Source organism: Carassius auratus, unplaced genomic scaffold, assembly GCF_003368295.1.
Source record: "Carassius auratus strain Wakin unplaced genomic scaffold, ASM336829v1 scaf_tig00216569, whole genome shotgun sequence".
NCBI lineage: Eukaryota > Metazoa > Chordata > Actinopteri > Cypriniformes > Cyprinidae > Carassius > Carassius auratus.
Window position 1 is genome coordinate 226,769 of NW_020528637.1, and position 18,844 is coordinate 245,612.

The window sequence follows — 18,844 nt, forward strand, 5'->3', positions numbered from 1 at the left end:
AAAGGGATCTGCCATGCGTGTTGTAACGCGCTTGCAACACATTCAACATGTGATCAGTTATTAAACGCCACATGGGCGTAGCTCAGCTCTGATTTTCAACGCGCTGTTATGTTATCACACTGCTCTAGAGAACGAGAGAAGTCCGAAAGATGTCTCTCTACCGAAACACAGTTTGGTTCCTGAAGGGTCTACAGGAATATACAAAGTAAGTCATCATCAGTGTCTTTTCATCTTTTCATTTCAGCTTGCCTAACACTTTGATAAGCACCAATCATAAATGCCATTTACCATCGAAGGTGTCTGCAGTGCACCAGTTAAAATATCATTAACCTTCATCAGGGGTGGCTATGAGTCCGCAGCGAGGCGCTTTAACGAGGCGGATCTGGAGGTGAGTGTGAGCGGCCGCTCGTTCATCATCACCGGAGCGAACAGCGGCATCGGGAAAGCCGCCGCCTGCGAAATCGCCAAAAGAGGTGAGAAAACATGGCTTTGTTAATTCAGAACTGAGAATTGTGGTTACATTACTGGTCCATTTTGAAAACCCAGTAATGACATTTAGGTTGAAGTTTAACCAACAAAAAAAGGACGCAACAGTGACTCCTTCTGGCAAAAGATGTGCAGTTCTTAAAGGGTTGGTTCACCCAAAAATGAAAATTATGTCATTTATAACTCACCCTCATGTAGTTCCAAACCAGTAAGACCTCCATTTATCTTCGGAACACAGTTTAAGATATTTTAGATTTAGTCCGAGAGCTCTCAGTCCCTGCATTGAAACTGTGTCTACGGTCTACTTTCCATGGTGATTGATTCTGAACTGATTCTGTGCTAATGTTATGAGCCCAGGTAAACCGAAGGCTTGAATCTAGGGTACTCATTGCCAATGATGCCATTACGTCAAGCACAAAAGAACCGATGAACCTTCAACCGATTTATTGAATCGAACTTTCCGAAAGAACTACTGGTGATCCGAAAACCGATGCAACCGGTTCTTGACTCGTGAACGAGTCAGGCTCGTTATCTGGCTCGGCGTTCAACTTCAGTTCTCTCTTCACAGCAGTTCAGTCAGTGCACTGACAGAGTACATGAATTACTCCGGGATATTGGTTTGTTTGAACTCAGAGGGAGTGTCAGCCACATTAAAAAAGTTGACAGCTTAAGTCATTTGTAGATTAATGCGTATTGGGGATGCAAACCTTTTTAAACGATTCAGTTCGATTTCGTGAACTGGTTCAAAAAGATCCGGTTACATCGAATGATTCGTTCGCGAACCGGATATGACAAACTGCTTTGTTTTGAACTCTCTCACAACAGACACAGAAGAGAAGACATTGCTGAATAAAATCGTCGTTTTTGCAATATTAGACCAAAATGTATTTTCGATGCTTCAAAATATTCTAACTGACCCTCTGATGTCACATGGATTACTTTGATGATGTTTTTCTTACCTTTCTGGACATGGACAGTAGACCATACACACAGTTTCAGTGGAGGCACTGGGAGCTCTCGGACTAAATCTAAAATATCTTAAACTGTGTTCCAAAGATAAACAGAGGTCTTACGGGTTTGAAACGACAAGAGGGTGAGTTATTAATGACATAATTTTCATTTTTGGGTGAACTAACGCTTTAAAAACAGCCATTCAAAGTCCATTCAAATAGTTTTTCTTTAGGTGGGACAGTACATCTGGTGTGCAGGAATGAAGATCGTGCAAATGAGGCAAGAAAAGACGTTGTGGAGCAAAGTAAAAATGAGGTATATTTTCAGAAGTACGTTTAGATAATTTGAAAACTATTTTAAACGCTTCAAGAAATAGTGAATTCTAATCTGAGTTTGTCTCATTTGCTTTCAGAATGTCCACGTTCACCTAGTTGACATGTCCAGCCCCAGGAAAGTGTGGGAGTTTGCTAGTGGATTCTCTCAGAATCACAATCTACATGTTCTGGTAAATGCACTCCAGGTTTAAGTATATCTACGTACAATAATGAGCCGAAACAATAAGTATTGAGAGCCTGTGCACAAAGTGAATCACATTAATCCAAGTGGATATTGCTGTTGTTATTGTGTGGGGGTAACTGCACTATGATAAATATGGAAAATTAATTATATATACAATAACAATTAGAGCCCTGCATTTCAGCCCGAGCCCGACGGGCCCCGACTTATTTATGCCCTTAGGGCCGGGCTTCGGGCCAATTTTCACATTATAGCTCACATGCGGGCCGGGCCTCTTGCATTTTTTGGGTTATCCTTCTATTTATATTTTTAGACATTACATAAAAAAGTTGACGTCGACGATAGAAAAACAAACATAGAAAGACATTTCATAACCTCATAACTTTCATAATCTGATAATTCAACCCGTTATAATTAAACTGACATACTGACATGACAGTCTCATTCACGCACGCACGCTTTTCCGTCAGCGAGACCCACGATTACACTTCACTTATATCCACTTATTGTAGTAGTAGCTATTATAGGCCTCTAAAGTAATGTAAATTTAAACAGCACAAGACCCTGCTACCGCAACTCAAGACTGGCTCGCTCTGTGTTTAGTGTCCCGCCAGCAGCAGCAGCGAACGTGTCTTCAGCGCAGCGGGAAGAGTGATAGAAGAGAGGAGGACTGGGTTAAAACCTTCCACTCTGGAGGCTATTCTTTTTCTCCACGATGCTCTGTAAATTTTCATTTGACTGGACTTAATTTTCGTTTAACTGTTGGAAACTAATGGAAAAAAGAATGGACATGTTCTGTGGTGCATTTTTGAGGTAGGATAACCTGCAAGTTTGCTTTTAATTAATTTAATTTGTTTAGATTGTAGGCTATTTCTCATTTCGTTTGCGAGCGCTGTTGCGAGCCTGCCTCAGTATTTCAATTTTTTTATTTTATTTTACTCACTGTGGTTTAATAAATAAACATTTATTAAACTAACTGTCTATGCGATATGCTTGAAGTGTTTTATATCTATGGATTTTATTGTAGCCAAGTAAAGTATTAGCGTTAATTTGAGAGGCTTAATTGATTAAATATGTTTTAGGCTACTCGCCGTCGGCTCGGCTGTTTAACGTTAATCGTCATTTTAAAAAAAATGCTCCAAACATTTTTCTAAATTAACTTGATAAAGAAATGAAAAGAAACAACGCAAAACTGACACCTTTTTTAATTGTTGCAAATAGGGCAGGCTTCCGCTGTGTAATAAAATAAATAAATAAAAACACGGGCTTGTGTCGGATTCGGGCTGATAATTCTGATGAGCTGTCAGACACGGGTCGGGCTAGGGCCTGAGCATCTCGGGCCAGGGCCGGGCTCGGGCCTAGATTTGAGGCCCGTGCAGGGCTCTAATAACAATAATGTATTCTTCATCATTCTAAATTATTCTTAATAATTAGAAAAGAAACCGATATTTAATCTCCCCCCAACTAATATATTTCATTAGTAACATGGCACATTTAATATAGCATGTCATGTCTGTTTTGTTCAGCCCCTTGTCTTTTATCTTCATGTGATTTATTACCGTAGATCAATAATGCAGGTTGCATGGTCAATCAGAGAGAACTGACAGAGGATGGCCTGGAGAAAAACTTTGCAACAAACACACTAGGTAGGAAAATTAGTTTTTTTTTTTCTGATCATATGTTTTTTTTTCCAAAATGGACAACAAGGTATTGAGCTTTTACTGCAGTATTTTAGTTTTACATGATTTATACTATTGAGTAACAAAGGTCACAGGCCGCCCCCTGTGGTATATAATGTTTTTATTGCCACCTCTTGAAATCAAGGGATAAGAAGAGATAATAGTGACTAGTGGCCTCACTCATCTTGTTACAGGGATGTATATACTGACATCAGCGCTGATTCCCACACTGAAGAAGTCGGAGAATCCCAGAGTGGTAAGTGTGAAGAAATGCATCCTAATGCATGGTTAATAACTGTTTCCAAATACATTTACACTCACAATGTTACCACAATGTTATAACTTAAATTACATGTTTATGAAGTTTATGAATGCTAAAACCGCTTAATTCAAACTGTATTATTATTATTATTATTATTACATTTTTAAATGTTCATATTTTTTATTAATGAATGTTTCAGAGGAAATAATTGTAAAAAAAAATATTTGTATTCTAGTTTGTTTATATTTTTAATTGTTTATTTTATAATTATTTGTATTAATTATATATATTTTTTTATTACAGATCACTGTGTCATCTGGTGGGATGTTGGTTCAGAAGTTAAATGTAGAGGACTTTCAGTTAGAGAAAGGCTCCTTTGATGGCACCATGGCCTATGCACAGAACAAGGTACTAATATAAACTATAAACTCAAAATTTAAATCCGTAAAAACTTTGCACTGCAGTATCTATATTGTTTAGCTTTAAATATTTGTTAACTACAAAGCATACACAAATGTAGCCATTATGCTATTGGTGACTTACCAATCCAGTCCATAATTTAATGTTAAAATACTAACACAGTACAGTGGCACAGATTCAGGCAGCATCGCCTCTCTGCCTTTGTTACAACCCCAGTTCCAGAGAAGTTGGGACACTTTGTAAAATGCAATGTAACTTTGATTTAATTGACAAAAGTACAAAGAAAAGATTTACAAAGATTTCACTGAGCAACATAAATGTATTTTGTAAATATGACAATTTTTAGAGGTTGATGGCTGCAACGCATTCCAAAAAAGTTTGGAAATAGGCACTATCACCTCAACCTTCCTTTTAATTACAATGTTTCATTTGGTGCGTTTCCATTACCCTTCAAATTGCTCAAATTGAAATTGAAAATATGACTACTGGAAATGCATCAATTTAACAAAACACGCCCATATATCGCAAAAAAGTTTTATGCTCGCATGAAGTTGTGTTTCAGGCAATACGAATTTCAGTATTCCAGTGTGGAATAATTAGCAAAACTGCAATGGAAACTTTTTTTCCCCCACATTTAAAGATCACATGGCATATGTACAAAGTCATACGATCATTCTTCAATGTACTGAAACCTCCAAGAAACACTTCATACATGGACGCTCTCCAGAATATATGTATATAGCTAAAATCTATTATGGAAACGCCCCTATTGTTTGGGAATTGTGAATACTAATTGTTAAAGTTTTGCAAGCAAAATTTTGTCCAATCTTGCTTGATACAAGACTTCAGAAGTCATTGTCTGATTCTCCTTTTCATGACTGGTCATAGATTTTCAGTTGGAGACAGATCTAAACTGCAGGTAAGCCAGTCTAACACATCCACTCTGTCTCTATGAAACCACGCTGTTGTAGCACATGCAGAATGACAGCTGGCATTGTCTTGATCTAATAACCATGGAATTCCCATGAAAGACATCAACTTGATGGCAGTATACATCTCTGTACAATCCCAATATATTCCTCTATGTCAATGGTACCTTCACACATATACCAGTCACCCATGATGTTTGCTCTGCTACACCTCTAATATCATGACAGAAGTTTGCTTTCAACAAAGTCTGGGTGGTCCTTTAGTCTTTGGGACCGATAATGTGAAATTAATTTTTCCTGGAAACAAGTTGGAATGTGGACTCATCTGAGTATAGCACACATTTTGGCTTTAGGCTATCTGAGATGAGCTCTGGCCCAGAGAACCTGGCAGCATCACTGCATAAAATTGATGTATAGCTTTTTCCTAAAGTAACAGATACTCAAGTTGCATTTCTTGATGCAGCAGCAGTGGTAAAGGACAGTGGTTTTCTGAAGTACTCCTGAGCCCATGTGGCTATATTTAATACTGCAGCATGACGCTTTCTTATGCAGTGCCATCTGAGATCTCAAAGGTCAAGCACATTCAACTGAGGTTTCCTGCCTTGCCCTACATGAACTGTGATTTCTCTGGATTCATTGAATCTTTTCACAATATTGTGTATGGTACTTGGTGAAAGACCTAAATTCTTTACAATTTTCCATTGCAAAATTTGACTTTTGATTTGTTTAATTTGGCACAAAGTGATGAGCCATGATCCAGCTTTGCTGGGAAAATTGAGATGCCAAACATGGTACCCAGACATGATACCTTGACCTATTATTAATTCACCTGCTTACTGTGAACTGTTTCAAAACAGGACATTTTGATATTCTAAAACAGTTTAACTTATTTTAGTTACAGCCGACAAAAACAAACAAAATTTGTATTATTTCATATTTACAAAATACATTTATGTTGGTCAGTGAAAACTTTGGAAATCTTTTCTTTTTTTTACTTTTGTCAATTAATTAAAAATCACAGAGAATGATCAAATCACAGATTCTTGATTTTATTGCATTTTACAAAACCTCCCAACTTCTCTGGATATAACGTCTCCATTATAATCGTCGTTTACTGTCGTTGTTTTTTTTTTATGTTCTTAATAAAGAATCTGGAGTTATTCAATGCTAACTGTGATCTTTCTCAGAGGCAACAGGTGACCATGACAGAGCAATGGGCAGCTCAGCACAAGGAAATCCACTTCTCATCAATGCACCCCGGCTGGGCAGACACCCCAGGTGAACAGCATGTACATCAGCTGCAAGGAAATATCTTGATTGATACCATAATCTTGCCGTCTCAGTCACAAAGATATTGTTTTTGTTCCATCTACAGCGGTGCAGTCATCCATGCCAGATTTTCATGCGAAAATGAAGAATAAACTCCGTACTGAAGCTCAAGGTGCAGACACAGTGGTGTGGCTGGCCATATCAGATGCCGCCAGCAGACAGCCCAGCGGCCTCTTCTTCCAAGGTCAAGCATCTTTATAAAATTTGAAAGCATGCTTTAGTGTGCTGTACACATCATCTATAACATGTCTTTGACGTTGCAGACTAAATCTCTCTTTAACATGTACCTGAACTTTGACCTGTGTTTCTCAAACTGATTCATCTGCAGACAGAAAAGCGGTTTCTACGCATCTGCCTCTGGCCTCCTCCAGGTCTTCACCAGCTGAAGAACAGAATCTGATGAGCAAGCTGGAGGAGCTCGCTGTGAAATTCAAGTGTTAATTGTTTGGCTTAGTGGCCAAATTCACAGAAGTCGTCATTCCACACACAGACTGCTATTTTCATTCTCAGTAACGGTGAGAATTGCAGAAATGTGAAAAGCTCATGAATACTGTAACAAAACAGCTTACCAAAACACCCTGACATTTTTTAAAATATTTCAAACCAATTGTCAGTTCTTCAAACAAATACACTCCTAAGCATTTTAGTACATCCACCCTTTTTTGAGTTTCTTGATTTGTAAGTCAATTTATCTGTGGACAATCTTACCTCTAACATGAATGTTGAAGCTGCTGTGCTAAATGAGTAGAGCACCTCAAGGAATTGAGTTTGCATGCTTGATGAATCAGATTATTTTATTCATAAATCGAAAACTACTATTCCAAAAAAAAAGAAAAATGCATCTCAAGACTCAGCTGTCTGAGAACATGACATACACTACCTATAACACATATTCGAATTAAACAAATATATATGAAGAAATATTCTAGACCTTCCCCTTATATACACTTACGAATGAGTTTGTAGTTGTGCTAACAAAAAATGACTTTCTTTTTGTCCATTTGTTACGACTGACATGATTCTTAATTAAAGATAATATTAAACAATTAATCTCTCGGTCTCAATCTTTTAGCGAAGTCATTATTATATCATATCTTTTCATTTCATTTATTTTTTTGCCCAAACAACTGTTAAGATCCAAATTGTGTTCATGATAGCTGGTATCTAAACAACAGGACTTGAAATGGGTTTTATTTATAGAATCAAAGAACCATTACAGACAGTAAAAGAATAACAGTGTTGCTCCAGTGACAAAAAAAAAACAGTACTTTCATTTCAAAATGAATAAAGATTTTCTCTCCAGTTATTACTTACACTACAGTTCAAAACATCTGGGGTCAGTAAAACTTTTATACATTTTTTTTTTTTTTTTTTTGTTACAAAAGATTTTTCCAAGTAATTTTTTTTTTTCTTCATCAAAGAATCTCGCAAAATGTATCACTGTTTCCTCATAAATATTAAGCAGCAATTGCTGTTTTTATTTCGATGTTATCTAAGCAACTAGAACAGCGATAAGAATTATTTCTGAAGAGTCATGTCACACTGAAGACTTCTGAAAATTCAGCTTTGCTATCAAGAGAATATATTTTAAAATATATTCAAATAGGAAACTGTAAAGTTCACATTATTACTGTTTTTACTGTATTTTTGATCAAATGAATGCAGCCTTGTCGAGCTTAAGAGACTGACCACAAACTTTTAAATGGATGTATACTTTAAAATTATATATATATATTTTTTAATTTGTCATTTTTAAAAGCTAATAGGCAATCAAATCTTCACATTTGTGACCCTGGACCACAAAACCAGTAATAAGTCGCAGAGGTATGTTTGTAGCAATAGCCAACAATACATTGCAAGGGTCAAAATTATAGATTTTTCTTTTTTTCTAAACATCATTAGGATATTAAGTTAAGGATATATTATGTTCCATGAAGATATTTAGTAAATTTCCAACTGCAAATACATCATAACTTACATTTTTTATGGTGATTATACATTGCTAAGAACTTCATCTGGACAACTTTAAAGGCATTTTTCTGCACCCTCAGATTCCAGATTTTCAAATAGTTATATCTCGGCCAAATATAGTCATATCTGAACAAACCATACACCAATGGGAAGCTTATTAATTCAGCATTCGATGATGTTTAAATCTAAATTAAAAAAATTGCCTCTTTTTTTTTTTTTTTTTTGGTTTTGTGGTCCAGGGTAGCATTTGCAATTACACAGTTACAAATTAAAGCATCTTTATTTAGTGCTATTCCTGCGGTTTTATTTATCCATACCCTGTGAGCTCACTGTGAGCTGTACATTGAACTATTAACAATTCCCAAATGTTCACTTGCTTAATTCAACTTACAGTAAAAATATGCCTGACAAATAAAGTCAAAATTAGTTTTAAACCACCACCATAATATTGTCTGATCCAATGAATGAAATACCATATTTAAGTATTAAAACACCATTAAAACTAAGTGTTTACATTTAAAAAGTCAAATAAATGACCAGGGGATGACCGTTTCACTAAGGAGGTTAAGTGAAAACTCTGAAATGAGGGAAACTCTAGGTTTTCCATTTCAGAATGGGAGGTTTGTCAAACCTGAGAAAGCAGGGTAAGTCAAGCCCGTTTCTGAAAGAGAGGTAACTTATACTCAGAGTCAGTAACCGTAGTAACTTACTCCATGAACCTAACCTGGTCAGGAGCAGGTTTTCTTCGATAAACCCAGAGTTTCTTTCGGTCTCCTCCCCCTTTTTAAACACTTCATTGATGCACGCTGGAAAAATGCTCTTCTTACTGAGTGCTTGTAACGCGATTGATTGGGTTGGAGTCCTGCTTTTGCCGAACTCGTTCTTTTCACTTTTCCCATCACGTCACATTAGAATTTATTTTCAATAATATAATCATTTACAATCGGTTATTATTGAATCCTGTTGATGTATAATACTGAGGTGCAAATGTATCTGCCAGTATAAAGTATAACTAGCATCTAATTATTATTTACACTTAGCCTGTTGCAAAGAACTGCAACTTTTACATGGCAAATAGAATATATCACGATTTTCACTGTACATTTTTTCTGTAAATAGCATCTAGAGCTACTTGCACTTAGCCTACTGTAAATAGGATCTATCGCTAAGAAAGTATGTTAATTCCACTAAGTGTAAATAGCCACTGCCGTATTTTTCTTACTCTATTGGCAGATCATTTGTAAAATAAGAAAATTGCACTTAAAATATTATTATTATTAATATTATTATTTTATATATCTATTTAGCTATTAGTTCATTAATCTAACGTTCTGCCAGTTTTCACCTGTGATATTATAACAGTGATAAGAATTACATTTGAATTGAGTCTGAAGTATGCAGACGGCTTTTTGGCGGGAACTGTTGCCATGGTGAATCGTAATATCCTTTGATAATGGCTTTTTATAGTTGTGGTGCATGCGCTTTACTCAGAGTCAGTCAATTTAGAGTTGATTAAACCAACTCATTTCAGCTGTCCTGTAACCGAAAACTCAGAGTTACCCATCTCAGGGTAAGTCAACTCAGAGTTCAAGTTTAAACTCAGAGTTGGTTGAACCTCCTTAGTGAAACGGGCCCCAGGAGGCAATAGCAGAGGCTATTTTCCCATGCCAAAAACCACTGATTGAGGTGCGGTAGAGGCACTTGCATATAAAACAGTTCCAGCATGCTTTGATGCAGTGTAAAAGAATTCATCTGCATTTGGGATAAGACATACGATGATGATAGAATGAGTGCAAAGACTTTCACAGACAATATAACAACACTGGTATATGTCAATATAAACAACCTGAACTAAGCAGATTTAAACTGGACAATATTTACACATTTGTTCCCATAACCCGTGTGCACATGCACAAATACATACAATTGCACATGCTCAGTTCAGTGTCAGGATATCCTTGAGATGAAGCTGCCCATGGAATGTGACCTGAACTCTGAATGTTTTTCCACAAACACATCATTCTCAGTTCAGTTCAGTTCAGCGCTGATTCTTCGTTCCTGCCTTCAGACGATACACAGGATTCCTATGATACCACTGGAGTCATGTCCCATAGCTGAAAGTAAACACACCACAGATATTAAAGCCAGCTCTGTCTCTTTACCAAATAGTACACTCACAATTAAATGAAAAAAGGTACTGACCTTGATGATTTTGTCTGTCCCGGAGGTGAGCAGCCAGCCCCTGGTGGGTTCATACTGCATGTGTGTGATGCTGTGTTTACTGTCATGGAAGGTTGCAGTGGGCGCCCGTCTGGACAAAAAGAAAGCTTTAAGTGATTCTAGCATGTAAGAGACTCAAAACATTGAAGACAATCAAAATATGACTTACTCCTCATCTGTTATGGAGTCGTGACAACTGTCACAAACCCGCACCTCAAACTCAAATCCCATCAGAGGAATAGTGGAGCGTTTGGAGGAGCACTTTCCACACACGGCCTGGCCACACTTCCTGCAATGATGCTGGGAAGGAACAAATCAAGCTGCTTTATATGAGATTAAACTGAGGGCTGGGGGCTGAATTACGGACTGCAAATGTACTCAGAATCATATTTTCTGAAAATAGAATTGCATATGCAGTCCTCGTATAAATATATTTTATGGTAAGATATGTTAAATATAATTCCAGATATGTATATTAAAACTTGATTTAAGATATATTTTAAAACTTCAATCAGCGTACTAAGTTCGGGGTCAGTACGCTTTTTTTTTTTTTTTTTTAGATTATTTGATTCAACAAGGATGATTAAATCTAATGTACATTTAAAATGTTACAAAAGATTTTGAATTCAAATAAATGCTTAACTTAATGTTACTTAATAAATGCTTTTCAAAATGATATTTCACAATATTACCATTTTACTGTATTTTTTAATAAAATAAATGCAGCCTTTGTGAGCATGGCATCTTTCAAAAACAAAACAAAAAACAAAAATCTCACAACCCGAAATATTTGAATGATTGTGTAATATTATATAAAAAATACCTATCTTACACAGTTAAGCTTCTCAGCTAAATTTATCTTGTTTTTAAGGCCTTTTAGATTTTATTGTAAAATGCGACAAAATATTGATTAATAAAAATATTTTTATTGATGGTTTTATTTATTTTTGCAGTGGTTTTGTTCACTGTACCTGTCGCAGGCCAATTTTCTTACTGTCCCACATCTGTTTAAAATTCCAGAAGAATGGCTGTTCACATTTCTGACACGAGTCACTGTCAAGCCACTCCGGAGTCTGAGACACAAAACAGATGAAGAGATGCTTAAACTATGTAAACAGACATATGCAACTAACATAAATACCACACGAGGCAAACCCTACTGTACTAGACGCTTCACCCTTGCTCTACACAATCTCTCACCTCTTGTCGTGTGACGTCCATGTTCCAGATAACTATTCCTCCATCTGAGCCACAGGAAATGAGCTGACGGGTGTGAGGAGCGTAACACAAACCCTGCACTTTATCACTGGCACACACACACACACACACACAAATATTAAAACCTGACAAGTGTGCTTTGCTTATTCTCATATCATAAATGCATGACAACAATTCATGTGTCCTACTTGTGTCCCTGGAGCTCAATGGCTGTGCCTTTGCGGCCTCCAATGTCCCACATGATGATAGAATGATCAGAACTTCCAGAGAATAAAACCCTTTGCACAGGATCCCAACACAGGGCTGTGACATTGCCTGCACACACACAAACACAGTCATCGCTGAAAGATTCAGATTCAGGTACGGCGCGAGTAATGGAATACTCCATTCCCTTGTACAATATTTTATGGATGTAGACATGAAGATGAATATATTTGTGTATTTTGAGGTTATGAGGACTTTATGGCTACTCAGGGGGGTGACAGTATTGTAATCCAAGCCACCAGGGGACGCCATCCACACCAAAATTTTCGAAGGAGGTCGTTTTAATGTTAACCTTTGGGAAACTTTAGAACAAACAAGACTTGTTTGTTGGTTAATTAGCTTGTTTGTGCTGACCAACTGCTTTTTTCTTTTTGCAATGTTAATGATTAATGTATCAACTTATTTGCTGCTTGCTAAGATGCTTAATTTCATGCTACTACTCTTTGGTCTTCTAAGAAAGTTTTTTTTTTTTTTTTTTTGCCTTCTGTTTTTGTTTGTAATTGAGGAGCCCAATTAAAAGGATAGTTCACCCAAAAAATAAAATTCTGTCATTAATTACTCACCCGTGTGGCCTTTAAAGGTGGTGACCAGGCTGCAGTTGTCCTGCTCCAGCTTTAGGATTGTCACTTGACCGGAATGATCTCCAACGAAGGCATGTCTGGTTTCCACATCAAATCTTACACAGATTGTCAAGAAGCCAATGCCATAAAACTTCCAAACCCCTCCTGAATGTAATTATTTACACGATTACCATGAATTGCACCAAAATGTTTTTTTTTTTAATTAATATACAGTATATGATGTTTTCATTGAACCAAAAACAAAAAAGTATATTTAATAAATTGTGGATCATTTTAAATGTTATGTTCTTCACAGCATTGTGTTGCAAGGTAATAAACCAGTCGTAGTAATGTTTTTTTTTTTTTTTTTTTTTTTTTCTCTTGGAAACAAGATACCTCTTAATATTTCACCCAAACCAGTTTAGCATATTACCACTTTGGGATATTTATGGTAATGGGGAAGTGTGTCATTACTGCTAATGTTAACCCCTTCTAGTTTATTTATGCTGTGTGTATGAAATAGACAGTGACACGGTCAAAATGAGTCATCAGAGAAGTGCTATTACGTTTAGGAACCACATTCCTACAGCATTAAAGGGATAGGACACCCAAAAATGACAATTCGGTCATCATTTACTCACTCCTCATGTTTCAAACCTGTTTGACCATCTCCTGCATAACAAAAAGAAGAGATTTTGAAGAATGTTGATAACCAAACAGTTTTGATTACCATTGATTTCCATTGTATGAAAAAACAGACAGATTTCTCAAAATAACTTTTCCAAAAAAGTTTGGAAACAGGTTTGGAAAGACATGAGGGTGAGTAAATGACCGAATTTCCATTACCCCTTTATCTAATTAAATAATTTATATAAATTATACACACTTAACATTTAAGCAAATCATTGGGTTTTTCTTACAATTTTAAAGAGGAGCAGGAATATAAAGAAGCTTATTTCCTATATAAAAAAAGCAAAAATAAAATCAATCAATGCCTGATTTGTGACTATAAATGTGGAGGTTTTTGTGAGATGTTTGATATCAGGAGTGGCGTATGAATGGATACTGTAGTCCAGACACCCATGCTGTGGTCCTGTATGTGCCCAGCTGCTGTCCGCTCTCGGAGCAGTGCCACGTAAAGCTCTTGTCCTGTCCTGTACTTAGAATCCACTCCATCTCTAAGACAAACAGCACCACGGTCACGCCACCCTGATGAGCTAACACAAACAAAAAACAAGACACAATGAGAGAAGCAAGGAGGGATCACTTTAGCACATTCAAAAACACAAGCAATTAAGCTCTCATACATATAAAAATAAATAAGGCAGCAGACAGTCAATAAAACACAGAGGAGGAATTTCAGTAACAAAGGAGCAAACCTAAACTGCAGCACTTAATATACTTCACGTTTATACTCTACATGTCTATCTCTATCCTTAACGGTATCATTTATCTTCGTTAGAAGCATTACATAAGCCACATGTTATAAAGAAGGTTAGCTAGCTGTTTCACATTAATGCCATTCTAGGCCATGACAACATTAACACTGAGATTAAGAGCTGAATGTTCACATTTAATACTTCACATTAAACCTGTCCTGCATATATATGTTCTGTACAGAATTGACCTGACCCTTCTGTACATGGCTGAATCAGCAGGGAGTTTGATTGACAGGCTATCTGACCAATCATAACAGAACCTGCCATTTTTGTCTGACAAACAAACCAAATAAGTAAATTAATTTAGGTTGACTTGAACTTGTGTATTGCAGTCTTTCCACATTGAAACAAGATACCTTCTGATATTCAAACGTGTTTATTTCATGCTATAACTAGTAAAGAAAGAAGAAGAGATTATTGCTTCATGTGCCACAGAGTATGCCAGGCTAAGAGGTTAAAGAGCCCCAAAATGGCATTTATTTTTGCAATTTCTTTAAAAATTACAAAAAGCTGGGACTATGTTTAATGCCTAAAGTAACCTTCTCTGTCTTGTCTGTCATGCCGACATACAAGTTGTCAGTTTCTAGTTGCTAGTTGTCAGTTTCTCTTTGCTCTGTGATGTATTTCTCACTGCATGATAACATGATCTGTGGGTGAGAGCTTGTCATAACAGCAACGTTTTAATATATACACTTCTACACATTCTAGAGTTGCTTAAAACAGAAACCTATACAATTTCCTACTAAAAAGATCTCAAATGAAATGGGATAATTTTGATTAAAACCATTTTCAAGGATGTCGACAAAATAAAAGAGTTGATCTACTTATGTTGATACTTTATCTGACATATCAAAGTGCCAGGGAGAGATAGTTGTGATGCTTGGACATGTTCATGTGATTTATGTTGAGTTAGGAAAACAAACGTAATTGTTTGAGACTGTATTTGTGACTCACCCTGATATGTTCGTGCAGGAATCATTTGGTTGTAGTCCTCCGATAAGACAAACTCCTGGTAAGAGAAACACCAGGCAATAAAGTAGCTTAGTAATGTATCTAAGAACCTGCTAGTGACATATTACTACATAGAAAACCGGTGTGTGTGAGAACAGTGTTAACATACCGATACAGTGCCATTTTCCAACCCTACAGAGATCCTCCTTGTCTCTGGGTTAAATGACATACATGAGCACGCCACTGCAACATAAAACAAAGACAATGAGTATGAGATTCTATCTAACAAAATCTGTTGATCAGCATTTGACTATAAATAAACACTGTGTACTGAGAGCCAGTGCCCCCACAGTCTACAATAGTTAACTAGAAAGCAGGCAAAAAATGTGGCCACATTACTGAGAAATGAAACTCCTATCTGAATAGGAAAACAAACTGAAGTTCATGCCCATACTGGTTTCACTTCACGCTTTTCCTTTTGTAGTAAAATTCCTGAAGTTATGTGATTGCATGTCCCACAATGTTAGATCTGTTTTGCTCACAGAGAGCAGCACAGGACCGAGGACTCACCTGGCATTGTGTGAAACACACTAGGCCAGTACTGACCACTGTCCCTCTTCAACCACACGCGGATTGTCCTAAAACAAATTGAAATAAATAATTAAATCTTGATTATAACATTTATAATCAAGATTTATAAAAACAGACATGTATTTAACAGACTCTTTCTTACAAAAGTGGCATGCAGTACAGTAGATAAATTACCAGAACACACATCTAAGAATATATATCGTTGGCTAAAATAAGTCCTAATCACCTTAACGCTGAACATAGTTAAAACATTGCCAGGATTAGGCAGGATACTTAAAATGACAAGGCTAGTACAAATGATGAACCATATATATATATATATTAAGTGAAGAAAGGATTTCTGCTATCCTTTGACAAATCTCTAAAAACAAAAATGAGGAACCTAAAAAAATGTTAGGGGCTGCTAATAGATTAAAATATTTTTAAACATTACATTTTTAGTATTTTTTTTCTTCATAAAAACACCTTATCCCATTTAATTTGTTTTGAAAAAAAAAAGTTAAATGTGTGCAATTGTGCATCCATTGACATATTTCTGTACAATGCTCAACCTAATGTATAGTTACCCACACAGTACAGTATACTGAATAACCTGTGAGTTCTCCTTCTGGCTGACAGCGGAAGTTGTCATGGGTCTGATGCTGACATGACCTCTGGTGCTATTTTAGAGCGCTTATTTGCATGAACATAAGGTGTGCTGGCAAAGCCAATCATATGACACTCATTACTTTGAGCTGCTAAACAATTCAGTTGGAACTAAAGTGCTGAAATCAATAATAAAGACACACACACACACACACACACACACACACACATACATACATACATACATACATACATACATACATATATATATATATATATATATATATATATATATATATATTTATGTGAAAATAAATAGACACTGCACTGTTTTTTGTTTGTTTGTTTTTTGCATGAACTGCTGTGTTATTAACTTATTATTAAATCTGTTCACTAAAAAAAACGTTTAGATTGGTTTACAGAGTCAAGTATTGGCACTTTCTGAACGTGTATTTTTTTATAAGATTGAGAGGCCACTTACACATCTAACGTTACCAAGAGATTCAATCATTATCTTCACAATAATACAGACTGAATACACTGAACTGCATAGAAATCCAAAACAATATACAAAAAAAAAAACTTTCACAAACGTATTCTTCTGCCATTTCCTCTCCTTTTGTAAACAAGATTTTCCAGTTCATTCGCGAATGAAAAGTCTTGTTCAAATCCGCTTTGAATCTTTTAACTTCGAATCGGCGACTTTTTCATTAAAGAGTGTATTTGTTTGTATTTTTCAGTAGATTACTAATGAAACACTTAACAGACCGGACCTGAATGCTTTCTGTTGGGTTTTATCAGTTACTGGAGGCAGGAAAGGGCAGCCAAGCGTTTCAAAGGGGGCGCTTCAGTGACGGAAATTTATTCGTTCACTTAAACGATTCTTTAAAAACATCGATTCGTTCACAAACCTCCGCATAAGAAGATTCGCAGGCAAATGCTTGCTTTAGGTGCGCGCAAACGAAGTCCGTTGATAGCAGCGGCTCAAATGATCCGTGTTTGAATATTAAAGCCTCAATTCGACTCTTTATGAGAGGATAACTGGGATTAAGTTACACTTAATTCCTCCGAATATCGTTTATTAAACCAAAACAAATGACAAATGTGTCTATGTATCATCGACTGTATAAGTTATTTATTAATGCTGCTTATAACATCACTGTACAAACAAGGTGCGTATTCTGCACTGTAATTCTAAGAGGCTAATAGTTGTGGATTTGAACGTGCTGACCTGTCTTGAGATACACTGATAACCCCGTCCTCTTTGGGGATGATCACAGCCGTGTTCACAACATCTTGGAAACCCTCGATCTTACTCAGCAGCACGGGTTTTCGTGTCTGCGGTCGGGGATGGATCTCTGCCGCCATGGCGCTGTAGTTCCTCCTCCGTCCCCTGAGTCCTCGTCTCTCGGGGAGCGCAGGTCGATGGTCAGAGCTGCAGACCGTCGGTCAGGGATGCTGCAGGTCAGCTGATCAGCTCTCACACGGCCCGAGCTGCTCTCACTCGGACACGATCTCTATGCCATGTTCCGTAAAGAAACGCGCGTGTTCTCCTCTCGCTCTCCACGTACGACAGACGATCCGCCTCTTGAATGAATCACAGATGTATGCGTTTGAGGTGTGCACGGTTGACTTTAACGAACACTGTATTTGTAGAACCGGAAGTTGAACGTCATTTCTTTTATCCAGTTGATTGACATTTGTGCATGAACAAAGGTTCACTGCACAAAATTTGGTAAAACTATGCTATTTGTTCAACGGAAACAGTTAAATTAACACTGTATGTCAGTTAAGTCTATATTGTTTTCTTTATTTTTTTTTTAAATAAATACTATGTTCTCAACAACAAAACCACAGGGTGAAAATTTTTATATTTATAGTTCGGCCTTATCATGTGTAGACAGACATCACAGAACTATTTCCAGTTTTATGCATTCCAGTTTTTTTTTTTTTTTTTTTGGCTTCCTTACCAGTCATATTATGACACATGTTTTTGCAGATTATGTGACCAATAAACATGCAATTTTATGTACTATATAATAATAATTATTATTACTAGAAGTTCCTCATATTGCTTGGGTAGGTTACATGTTAAAGTGCTAATACTCAGACCTAACCTAAGGACTTTGGTTTATAACCAGTAAATGAAAGCAGCAAATGTATCAAGAAGAGACTCTTTATTTATTTGCCAGTTGATTGATTGCCAGTTAGTATTATTGGCATTCTATAGTCTTTGTTATAAACTCTGTGAAATATATGGGATTTGAAATAACATGCGCAGTACCAGTACCAGCACCTAATTTGATTAGCTTGCTTGTGTGTGTGTGTGTGTGTACATCAAATACGTAATTGCACTGCTCCTCTCTCTTAATATAAAGGTACATAGGGATTTATTGTTAATACCCAATCCCCCCGAAAATAAACAAACAAAAAACTATGGATGTAGATAGTCTTTTATGTCAGCTTAGCATAA

General features: G+C 36.5%; 2 protein-coding genes across 2 annotated transcripts; one reads left to right on the plus strand and one right to left on the minus strand.

Annotated features, from left to right (window-relative positions):
- Positions 1-92: 92 nt before the first annotated feature.
- On the plus strand, positions 93-7,049 carry LOC113098485 (dehydrogenase/reductase SDR family member 12-like). Its single transcript, XM_026263594.1, has 10 exons — positions 93-205; positions 340-473; positions 1,670-1,752; positions 1,850-1,942; positions 3,518-3,599; positions 3,827-3,888; positions 4,198-4,302; positions 6,431-6,521; positions 6,619-6,756; positions 6,901-7,049. Exons 1-10 carry the CDS (start codon positions 150-152, stop codon positions 7,011-7,013), a joined length of 957 nt encoding a protein of 318 aa, XP_026119379.1. The 5' UTR covers positions 93-149; the 3' UTR covers positions 7,014-7,049.
- Positions 7,050-10,411: 3,362 nt separating this feature from the next.
- Positions 10,412-17,750, minus strand: LOC113098484 (WD repeat and FYVE domain-containing protein 2-like). The gene is made up of 12 exons (XM_026263592.1): positions 17,603-17,750; positions 15,766-15,833; positions 15,365-15,438; positions 15,199-15,253; positions 13,872-14,022; positions 12,809-12,921; positions 12,170-12,296; positions 11,964-12,069; positions 11,735-11,836; positions 10,933-11,063; positions 10,746-10,854; positions 10,412-10,657 (listed from the first exon to the last, which is right to left on the minus strand). The coding sequence occupies exons 1-12, from the start codon at positions 17,737-17,739 to the stop codon at positions 10,628-10,630; spliced, it is 1,203 nt and encodes a 400-aa protein (XP_026119377.1). The 5' UTR covers positions 17,740-17,750; the 3' UTR covers positions 10,412-10,627.
- Between the last annotated feature and the right edge of the window lie 1,094 nt (positions 17,751-18,844).

Bases quoted from the DNA above. Each gene is read 5' to 3' on its own strand.
- LOC113098485 (XM_026263594.1), top strand. From the start codon at position 150: ATGTCTCTCTACCGAAACACAGTTTGGTTCCTGAAGGGTCTACAGGAA. The intron at 1,943-3,517 runs GTAAATGCACTC...TTATTACCGTAG, and splicing joins ATCACAATCTACATGTTCTG to ATCAATAATGCAGGTTGCAT. The intron at 3,889-4,197 runs GTAAGTGTGAAG...TTTTTATTACAG, and splicing joins AGTCGGAGAATCCCAGAGTG to ATCACTGTGTCATCTGGTGG.
- LOC113098484 (XM_026263592.1), bottom strand. From the start codon at position 17,739: ATGGCGGCAGAGATCCATCCCCGACCGCAGACACGAAAACCCGTGCTG. The intron at 15,254-15,364 runs GTATGTTAACAC...TTCTCTTACCAG, and splicing joins TGGAAAATGGCACTGTATCG to GAGTTTGTCTTATCGGAGGA. The intron at 12,922-13,871 runs GTATCCATTCAT...AATCTGTGTAAG, and splicing joins GCATGGGTGTCTGGACTACA to ATTTGATGTGGAAACCAGAC.